The 11,480-nt window shown below is 41.2% G+C and overlaps 1 protein-coding gene across 1 annotated transcript in view; it reads right to left on the bottom strand.

The window, feature by feature from the left end:
• Positions 1-2,346: 2,346 nt before the first annotated feature.
• vegfc (vascular endothelial growth factor c) overlaps positions 2,347-11,480 on the bottom strand; it is a 68,840-nt gene continuing 59,706 nt past the window's right edge. The window contains exons 6-7 of the mRNA XM_041933881.1: positions 6,759-7,083; positions 2,347-3,673 (exon numbers count right to left, since the gene is read on the bottom strand). Of these exons, the coding sequence (XP_041789815.1) occupies positions 3,565-3,673; positions 6,759-7,083 (434 nt within the window). The 3' untranslated portion in view covers positions 2,347-3,564. The remainder of the gene's footprint in view (positions 3,674-6,758; positions 7,084-11,480) is intronic.

Below are 11,480 nucleotides of genomic sequence, written 5' to 3'. Positions count from 1 at the left end.
CACACACACACACACACATTAGCTGGGTTGACATGAGAGGTGCTGCTGGTTAAACAACTAACATTCTACATCTGGAGTGGATTATAAAGTATATCAACCTCTGGAGCAGCAGGTCCTCCGTACACACACACACACACACACACACACACACACTAAACTCTGCTGCACTCGGAGCAAGAATGCAAACACACACAATGAATGACTGGCATGCTAGACTGATCTGTCTCTGAGGGAAGTCCACTGTGCGTGTGTGTGTGGGTGTGTGAGTGTGTGTGTGTGTGTGTGTGTGTGTGTGTGTGTGCATGTGTGTGAGTGTGTGGGTGTGTGTATGTGTGTGTGTGTGTGTGTGTGCGTGTGTGTGTGTGTGTGTGTGTGTTTGTGTGTGTGTGTGTGCTGGGGGGGTAGAGCATGAATCAGGCTGAAGAACAAAGACGGAGAGTGGAACAAGAGGAGACAGGGAAGAGGAAGCCTCACCTCTCTTTCTCTTCCATCAACATCAAAATGTGTGCTGTGCTCATGTTGGATTTGGAATGATTATGTGTTTGTGTGTGTGTGTGTGTGTGTGTGTGTGTGTGTGTGTGTGTGTGTGTGTTTGAGGGATAGAGAGCGAGAGCACAGGCGACAGTTTGAGGCTTCTGTAAGACCAGTGTAATGAAACATAATGAAACATGTGTACATGGGTAAATGAACAAAGGGCAGATGAAGGTGGAGTGATGATTCCCTAAAAGAGAACAACATAACACAACACATTCTTAATCAGCTCTCTTGTTTGTATTTGTGTTCTTGTGGATTCATAAAACATCATCAGTCATGGCCCAAGTGCTGTCCCTATTCAAAGTCATCATTTAGGCAAGTACGCTCCGAATACCCACAAGGCTCTGTGTGTCTACGCTGACATGTTTTGGATCATTTTCATTGAAAGCCAACGTTAAATGCAACATAGAGCTGCGGGGAGGTGCAGCGTCTCTGTGGGTTAGTCACAGACATTACACAGTCATTTGATGCATTGTTAGTATAAAATATTACTTACTGTAGCTTTAACATGGAGGTTTTTATTATGCAGTTAAAGTTGTATAATAGTGTGGTCTTGCCAAGATTCAATAAAGAATGAATATATATGAATGAAAATGAATAGACACAGTGCAGTGTATGATATCACATTTCATTTTATTGTATTATATGCATCATACAACTACATGTCATGGTGTATGCAGCTGAAAGCAGTGAGTTGACCTTTGAGTTGAGATTATTTTGTCACACAGCAGGCATACTGTTGTGTTGAAGTGTAAGAACCAAACCGCAGCTGTCTCAACTGCAAATGGAGTATACTGCATCTTCATGTTGTCCTGAGTTTGGACTGCCAAGTGGAACTCACAGGTGAGTCAGTTCCAGTGAGGTTTGCCTTTCGCACATGCAGAATAAATAGTAACACATCTTCCTGTTCGACCAGCTCAAACAACTCCCAGAAGCCCAGAAGCATCGCAGCTCTGTTTGGACTGACAGGACCTGACATTCAGTGAGTTTGTCAGGTTTAACTGCTGGGTCCTCGCCCGACTCAGTCAAGGCGAATCTCACAACTCAAAACATCTTCGTTGAATTTAAAAGCTGATGGATGTTTTCATATTTGCATGACATTAACCTCCTTTGGTCACATGTGTAGCCGAAGCGAGGCCAACTCATTGCTGGAGAATGTCCAGGAAGGAAATGAGGGGGAAACAATACAATGGTTGGTTTTTTGCTGACATCTTTATGACTCAAGCGTCCAGGATCCTCTGAATGTTGGAATTCTGCAGTGAAGAAGTATTTGTGAGTATTTATTGCAAGATTGAAATTGCAGTACTTTGAGGAAGGTTTTTCTTTTATTCAAAGAACAGCCAGTGTTTTGGAATGTGAAGCCTTGACATTGCAGTAATGCTCAACACTAATATATTATTCATGTCCTTCCTACCAGTCAGCCAGGGATGGCGGTTTATTTACTGTGCTGTGCTGCATATTAACTGAGGTAATCCCTTAAAAATACTGTTGTTTTTGTGAAAAGACAAAAATGTAATTGAGAAGAGAAATGACCAAAGGTGGTGAAAAGGAAAATGTGAATTTTATAGTGTCTCAGATTTAATGATAGTTCTTAACTGTAAAAAGTGATGTTGTGTATCCATATCTATGATACAAAAACAAATGTTTTCTCTCTTTGATTCAAACAGTGGCCTCTATGAACATGTCTTTAGAGTGGCCTTTTTGTTGCAAATTAAGCTGACTTTAATTTCATTTCCTTCACAAACAGTGCTAAGTTTAATATTTTGAACACTGAGCAACTTCATACAGTGACAGGATCATATATAGCACCAAGTAGTCTTCATTTTAGCATACAGATAAAGAACATAGAAGTGAAAATAAAAAGAACACAGACATGTGGTATAAAACTGCAGTCAGCCTGTCTTCAGAATGACGAAGCATTATCAGAGCCTGGTGTGTTATATGTTATACCCACAGTATATTATTCACAACAGGTACACAAAAACCTCTGTATGAAGAATACTGAGGGTTTTACAACAGTCAGATTGAGAGAAAGATGGGAATAAAATGTACATTTCTGATTATTTATCACTGTATGTTTGTCTCATGGCTGGAAAATGACATAACAAGGAAGAAAAGTTGTTTGTCAGCTCAGTAATAGTTGTCAGTGTGTGTGATGATTCTGAAGGTGAGTTGAAGAATCAACTCAAACCTCACTTTTCAAACACACACATAAAGCTCATATAAGATCACTTCAGCCTTAATTCTACACTCCTACCACAGCTGTCTGTGTTAATGGAGGTGCTCTTTCTTCCACTTTCAGGTGTAAAATCTGTTCAGCTTGTCTGGGTTCGACTACCAGTTTCACATATACTGTATGAATAAATGGAAATCAATAGAAGAACAACCTGTGTGTGTCTGAAAGCACAGAATGTAGTCTCAACACCTTTGGCATTTACCTTGAGGCCCAGATGCTGCCACTCAGTTTATATCATGCACCAGAACAGACAACGTAAGTTAACCATATAACATCCAGTATACTTTATTTTACACATATACTATACATGATACAAAAATATTGATCACAGTGTATTTTCATAGAAAAAGATTGAAATTGCAATAAACAGAGGTTTAAAAATAACATTTAATAAATTATATAATCAATATCTGACATGAGAATACTGAGACATAATTAATACAAAACCCCCCAAAAATATTTTAAAACAAATTATTTTAACAACATCTTGTCGAGTGTTGACTCTCTCTCTCTCTTCCAGTCCTTCCTTCTGTTTCTGGGCTCCGATCAGCCACTCTCCCATTAAAACATCCTCACTGCCGAGTCAGTGCATATCCCATCTTCACATCACCAGAGTTTCCCATATCTGCACTCCAGGGTTTCCCCGTGTTCATCAGGGTCCACACACTTAGCTGCCGTCACAGCTGATGGACATACGCATGACCAGCAGGTCTACAGGGCAGGGGTGATGAATTCTACGCGCTAAGTTTGTTATTGGTTCATTAGCATCTTGTTAGCATGTCATTTGCTGGCGGTTAGTCCAGGCGTCTCCAGTGGGATGGTACGCAGCGACACACTTCCTCGCTGAAGAAGAAGCCTGGTTCACACCTTCGCCTCCTCACCTCACAGGGAGGCCTGAGACAACTGCAATGAAAGAAGAAACAGCATTTAGCTCTGAAGCTAATAACATAACAGCAAAATGTGTAAAGCATGTTCGGGGAGTAAAAAAACAGATTGGTTTGGCAGGAATGAGTCCCTTTTGCAAATAAAATGGTGACTTTATATAAGATGAAATAATAAAAGTACCATAAACTGTGCATCAGCCAGTTTTGGGTATTGTCCTCTGGAGAGCAGGAAGGTGCTCAGTAAATTTCATTTGATTCTGACATTTCTGTGTAAGTTAAAAATCTGTCTTGATGATGACACTGGGAATGTCATTAGTTTTGTAGGTATTTTCATCATTAACCAAAGTTTTGGAGGAATTAAACTTCTGACTTGATGATGGTCCTAGATCCTAGATCTCCGAAATCAGATTCAGTCTGAGGTTAATATGAATATCTGTATCAACTTTCTTGGCAATTCATCCATCAGTTGTTGAGACATTTCACAGACAAACACACACAAACCTCAAAGTGGCGCTAGAAAAAAGGCTACCAGGATTTCCTCTGTGTCTTTGCCACAATGTGCTGGAATAGACCCCGGCCTCCACAACGCTTAACATGAAAATCATCTCAGAAAATGTAGAGAATAATGAGTAGTGTCAGCCTGGACTAATTACAGACCTGTCAATGAATGCTGAAATTGGATGGACTTTGTTGGTGATGCTAGCACACATCACAAATTATAGCTAGTGCTGTTTGTGAATGGAGCCGATGATCCTTTAATTAAAATCCATCATATGACCCACCTATCATATGTTTGATTACACTCCTGTTGTAGAAACACTGATCGGTTTATTAATGGAAAGCAGTCAACGTGAAACCTGGTTCCAAAACAATGTTTAGATCTGATTCCTCACCGCTGAGATGAAAATTAAAGACTTACTTACAGTCCTGTATTTTAATTTGTTCAATAATAGTCTCCATCCACGATTGTTGGATGTGATCCACTGTGTCTCAGGAGCCTGCAGATTTTCAGTAAAGCCAAACGCTGCTGCAGATGATTGAAAACCACTGCTGCCACACAAAGACAAACACTGAGTGCTTTCTAATGTGTTGGACAGGTCAAAGGTTACAACTGAGGTTTAGATTTCATAGCAGTAAAAACTGCAGCCTTCAGAACTACGATGGGATTTACAGCCCATGCTCGAACCACCGGAGCGTTCGCCAGAATAGGACGTCAAAGCTGAAGAACTGTTTCACACTTTCATTTCTGACGCTGTTATCGTTGTTTATGGTCAGGAGAAAGTGCTAGCATTAGTATTCAAATGAGGGGGTCATTTACAAAATCTCCATTTTCATTTATTTTCCCAACTCTTCTCGTTTCCACTGTCTGATTTTGGAAATAAACTCTTCAAATGATTACATGAGGAGCGGACACAGAATTCCAGAAACACGTGGAGACAAGGACACATTGGAGAGACAGAATCTGTTTTACAACAACACACTTCATCAGCACGCCAGAGATTCTGGGACTGGTGTGTAATTGCCACTGCTTTTCTGGCTGCAGAGGGTGTCACTCAGTGGATGACAGAAGATTAAGTCATGGTTACTTAAAGAGACCTCTGAACCCATGATGAAATACATAAAAGAGTTCAAATAGAAACACACGCTCACAGTCGCACACATATAAGTGCCAGATCCCAGACACTAGATTCCTGCTGCTGTGTTATACTCATAAATCACTCCCAAAAGAGGTCACAGGGGGTCAAGACTGGACGGGATGGATGGATGTGTGTGTATGTGTGTGTGTTTCCTCCTGTGCAGGGAGAGGAAATGGTTAAGTGACAGCTAGGAGAAGTCATTAGCACATTGAGGTCTTGTATTACACACTGGTTCACTGCAATAGCTACCTACCACTGCCAGACTAGTGCTTTCCTCTGGCTAAACACATTAGTGGCTGTGTTTGCACTGGTCCATTGTGTGCATGCGCGTGCATGTGTGTATGTGTGTGTGTGCATGCATGCATGTGTGTGTGTGTTAGAACAGGAGTTAAATACTCCAAGATGATGCAACCACTGAAGCACTGAAATTTAACAAGAGCTGCCAAGTGCCCTGCCATTGTAGCGGTAATATAGAAATTGTTTATGCTAATTATGCCTTTCATTAAAATAACTGGTGCGCAAATGAGCTAATAATTCTATGCCAGCACACTTGGCTTCACATAACATGTGACAATATGAATTTACAGATACAGCAATCCAGACTACAAGATGAAGAAAGCATCACTGTGTGTAGGAGAATCGTTGCTTTTCTGTAGATATTCTCTATATGGCCTTGAAATACCTCGTCATCAATATCTGCTATAACACCATGGAATATTCCTATAGAAACTTACAGGGACCTTATCATGGGCATATTCTAGGTTATACCATTGTGCTTATTGCATTTCTATCACAGTAGAGCTTATCAAAGGGTAAAACTGTATGTACTGTACATACCAATGGACAAACTGATGGATGGATAGACTACGGATGGGTGGATGAGAGGGTGGGCACATGGACAAATTAATGGACACGTGGAAGGACAGATGTATGACTGAATGGATGAATGGATCAAATCATGGATGAAGTTGTGGATGGATGGGTATGAAATCCTCTGTGTCACTGGTATTTCAGTGCTCCAAAAGTGAATCTGCCCCCTCCGCCCAGGCTGTTGTCTCCGCTCCTCTCTTAAAACCCCAACTTAGCTAGCATGCCAGCTAAGCACCACTGTCGACTCAAAACGATGTAAGATTCAGGCAGACACATTGAAGTGAAAGTGGTTAAGAAAAATCAACTCCCCACAGAAAATCGATTTGAGTGGGCGCAACTTCAGACTGAAGATGGAAATGGAGTGCAACGAGATCACAACTGTGCCTGATACCAGGCTAACTCAGTCTTGGAGTATTTGCTAACTGACTGTCACACTATGCAAGTTTAAGTCGTTTTAGCTGGTCTTCAGGTTTGTCCCAAGCTTCAGGCAAAGTTTCTATATTGTTAAGTTCTGGATTCTCTCCAGCTAAAATAAGCATTTTATTCGGCAAAGATGATGAAATAGTGGCGGTATTGACCCCCCACATCGCTCCCTACCTGCACGTGGCTTGGTGAAACCTCCTTCCTTTTAGGAAACACTTATTGGGCGACTCGTTGCACTCGCAGGAACACTTTGTTTTGTTGAGGGGCAGATGCCTCGGACACGTCTTGCTACACGTGCACTGACAGGTCTCCTTATTGAAGACGTGGTTCAGCGGGCAGGAGGGGGCAAGCGGGGCGTTGCAGACGCACTGGCAGGTGTTCAGGTCGAGGTGTCGGTTAGGGCCGCAGTCTTGAGTTTGAGCCCTGCGCTGACACACACACTGACAGGTTTCCACATCCAGCTCCTTATCTGGGCCACACACATCTGCTGAGAATATGTCTGCAGAGACAGAGGGAGGAAGACACATCAGTCTTACTGACTCAATCAAATCCAATAGAAATAATCCATTAGATGATGAGTTACGTTTTTATTTGTAGTGGAGTATCACAGTGTGGTATTTATACATTCATCTTAGAATCTGAATACTTCCACCACTGAAAAATACACACAGTTCCCTCAGTCTGCTGATAAATAATATTTATCCCTAAACTACTAAACAAGACTACTGAGAATAAAGTTATGAGCAGATCTTTTGTAGAATGGAACAAGTTACAAGTTAGGATAGAATCAAAATGTTCTGATGTACAGTACCTAAAGCAGACTATATGATTGAACATAGACACAACATCTAATTAAACACAAAAACTTGGGACATTGTGTAAAAGAGAAATAAAACATGGTTGTGTTGTGTTAAGATCAACTGCTTTCTTATATCTATATGTTTTTTCATAATTTTCATTGGGAATTGCTTGTCACGTTTATTTTATTTGGACATTTTTAAATGTGAACCCCGGATAATTGGCAACTGCTCTAATAGAAGCATTTAACAAACATCACTCTGTACATTGTAATTAGTTCAACATTACAGTCACATCAACAAATGAAATTTGACCGCGTGGCCCAAGGACCCAAGGACTACATCTGATCAGGCAGGTTTGTGTCAGAAACTGGACAATATACACATCACAGGAGAAGTTCCTATGAAAATATAGTGTTGTTTTTCACAGGCTTGAAGGCCAGTTATAAATTTTAAATCACTTTTCTGCCACTCAAACAAAATGAAAATTAAATAGAAGGTAAATGTGAAATTACATATGTACAAATGAATGTATGAGGGGAACTGAATTTGACACCGCAGTGGTGACACCACACCACCTGTAGATACACTGCTAAATGCAAGTATATTAAGTGACTGCTAACAATAAGATTTGCAGGATATTTACAATATAGTATTATATCTGTAATATGAAGATAGATTTGTGAAGTGAGACACAAGGTCTAAGAATCCTAAGAAAACACATGATACACTATGCAAAACACTGCTGTAAATATCGCTATTATTGAAAGCACAGCTACATATAAAAGCTGTGTGTGTGACAGTTGTTTGACGACACCAACAAACTATGAAACTGAGACATTCCTGAGGTGGACTGGCGATGCTCTTTCTTTCCTCTGTCATAACACAGATGGTTTGCTTTCAGTCCTGGCAGATCATCTTTTAGATGAGGAGCACGGGGAGAGGAGAGCAGCAGACGCTCTGGCAAACGGGTGTTAGACCGTTCCACACACACATCCTGTGTGTTTGTGTGTCTATAGACGAACAAACACAGATAACAAAGACACAGTTTACTGCTGACAAAACTCAAGCTGTGTCTACTCCAGCATGGCGGCATGTGCTTACACAGACTTTAACAAGCTAAATCAATGTAATGAGCTTCACTGGAACTTTATTTACCCCTGAGGACAACTGTGTTCAAGCTGAGAACAAAGTCTGCACTGTACAGTATGTATGGAGAGGCTCATAAATACATCTACCGCCATCAAATGAATAACTTCTGCCCTGAAATTACTAATTAGTTATTCAGACCAAAAAAAATATTTTATTAGGGGCCTGAGCCACTATGGTAATCTCTCGCATTTTTTCTTCGTATTTTTCATATTCAGCCAGAATTTCGGCGCGTAACTAGTCCCGCATCTTTGAGAAAACCCTTGCAAACTATATATCAAAATGGAATGGTGTGCTATGTACTTATGACAGGATTTGTTAGTAATTGGCAAAGTTATTCGCAAAAAACTGCAAAAAAATTCCAATAACAAATGAATGGGGAAATTTCCTCAAATTTCAGCCTTTTTCAATTGTATGCTGCTTCACCATACTTTCTCCTAGACACTTCATTCAAACTTTAAAACGTAGATAATTTTGTCGGCTCAAAATGAACCTTGGTTTACTTTTTGATATCTCTAACGGTTTTCGACCCCTGACCATCTGAAGACCATAAAGTTTCTCAAAAAAATGCTCAGAATTTCTGCCCCTAGAGTGGGTGATGTCATCAGCTAGAGTGTGAGAGGCAGTGAAAAATCCCCTGATTTTTTTTTTTTTTTTTTTTAATTGCCATAAACTCCAAACGGTGAATAGGAGACACATAATTTTTGGATCCTTTTGTAGACAAATGTCTCTTCTCGCCTCTGATTTCAATTTTAAAGGGTTAGCCGCCACCAAATTTAAATAAAGAGGGATCTTGCACCAGCTGCCCTGCTCTGCTGCTCCATGTAAGGTGTGCTCCAACACACCTGATTCAAATCCTCAGCTCGTTAATGGGCTCTGCTGAGGCCTGATAACGAGCCATTCATTTGAATCAGGTGTGCTGGAGCAGGGATACGTCTAAAACATGCAGGGCAGTGGTACTCCAGGACCAGGCTTGAGAAACAGTGGTATAGATAACACCAGCAGCCCCCTCGTGCCACTGTCAAAATTTCAGCGGCGCCGGAATTGTCTAGTTTATTATTACAAATACTTTTAAAGGTAATAACAAATACTGTGAAAGGTAGCGTCACATTGTGTTTGACTGCTAAAACCTGAAGTATTCAAGTCCTGACCAATCCAAGTCAAAATCGAATGAATCCTATACTGAATTCCCACAAGGTTGTCAAGGGCACCAGCACAAATGGAAAGATGTATTGATATTTGTATTAACCATATTATTAGTGGATTCTCCTGAGTAACCAGACATTGTTTCTGGAGCAGCATGTAGTTGTTGAGTTAACAATGTCACGTTACATGGCTGTAAAACTTTGCACATGTGCCTTGATTCAAGAAAACAGACTCTTAATCCAAGCTAAATCCTGTGAGGCATTTGCTTCTTGACACACGCAGTACATATTTGCTTTTTGACAATCAAATTTTCTCTTCTTATTTTGTTTAACTATTGCTGTGTCTTTTTGTAACCCCTCTGGTTATGAACTTGGTCATAAACATGGAGGAAAACACCGGGAGAAGTGCTACTTGGCCCTGTCAGCAACGTAACACGAAGCAGGTGTTCCTGACGCAGGGGTCAGCAAACACTGTCCACAACAAAGGCAATGGAATTAAATCAGGCCACGTGACATCAGTGGAGTACAAAAGTTAGAAAGCCTTTTTTTTTACTGTGGCTATGTATATGATGCTAAAAATTACATAGAGACATGAGCACAGACTGTAGCAAGTATATCCATCATCCTGTCTTTCCCCAACATTCCTCCTGTGTTTACTCATGGCCATAACTACTGTCTGCAGATTTTAGCAAGCAAACACCTGATTATAGATCCATTTCCATCTGCATGTCAGATTTAGGTTTTATATGCTGTCAGTCACAGTCGTCCCTCGTGCAAATGATGTCCTCGTCTCTTCTCCCTCTATGTGATTAATGTCATTGTCTCTCTCCCTCTGTGTGAATAGTGTACATGTCTCTCCTGTGTGACTGGTACCCTTGTCTCTCCCTTTGGGTGAATGGTGCTCATGTCTCTTTCCCGCTGTATGAACAGTGCCCATGTCTCTCTGCCTCTGTATGAATGTTACACTTGTCTCTCCCTGTATCAGCGGTGGCCCTGACTCTCTCTCCCTTTGTGTGAATGGTGTCCTTGTCTTTCTCCCACTGTGTGAACGGTGTGCATGTCTGTCCTGCAGGACTGGTATTGCTGTCTCTCCTCCCCTTTGGGTGAATAGTTTACATCTTTCTCTCCCTCTGTGTGAACGGTGCCCATGTCTCTCTGCCCCTGTGTCAATGGTGTCTTTGTCTCTAGTGGCAGTGTAGTGGTAGTGTATGAATGGTGGACTTCTTCAGTTTTGCCTCTTGTGTGTACTTTGTGTGTGTGTCCTCTCTCCAGGTCTTAATGGTAGACACTATGTTATGTAGCTTCGACTGACTGACTAACTCTCCCCTGGACAGAGGGCCCAGAGCCATCCACGGGCAGGCAGTCAGGGGTCAAAGTTTTTACTTTCAGACAATATCTCCCACAGCCTGTATTCACTTTCTGGCTGAACTTGACTTTTTGAGTTTTGTTTTGTTACGATATGATCATCCATCTTCATCTCTGCCTCATTATTCAAACACCCTCCTGTCACGCTCACCCTCCAAGTGAAGGTCATTTCTAGCTTGTTCAGACATCACCACATGTTTTTGGGGAGCCCTATCCACGCAGAATCATTGTTGTAATATTTCCTAATATTAAGGTTTGTTCTACTGGACTCATGCCGTGGTTTGTCAAACCTACTTGCCAAATTTCTGCTGTATGTCCTGATCTTTGTGGGGTGACTTGGGGGTCTCTCTCCATCATGAGAAGTGTGTGTTGTGAAGCGTGCTGCTCCTTACAGTTGAAGTTAAAGATGGTGCAGCAGATTCAGAGTGATTGGGGTGTCG

The sequence above is a fragment of the Chelmon rostratus genome, chromosome 3, assembly GCF_017976325.1.
Source record: "Chelmon rostratus isolate fCheRos1 chromosome 3, fCheRos1.pri, whole genome shotgun sequence".
Classification (NCBI taxonomy): domain Eukaryota; kingdom Metazoa; phylum Chordata; class Actinopteri; order Chaetodontiformes; family Chaetodontidae; genus Chelmon; species Chelmon rostratus.
The sequence above is the reverse complement of the archived record's forward strand: the minus strand, read 5'-3'. Positions and strand labels throughout refer to the sequence as shown.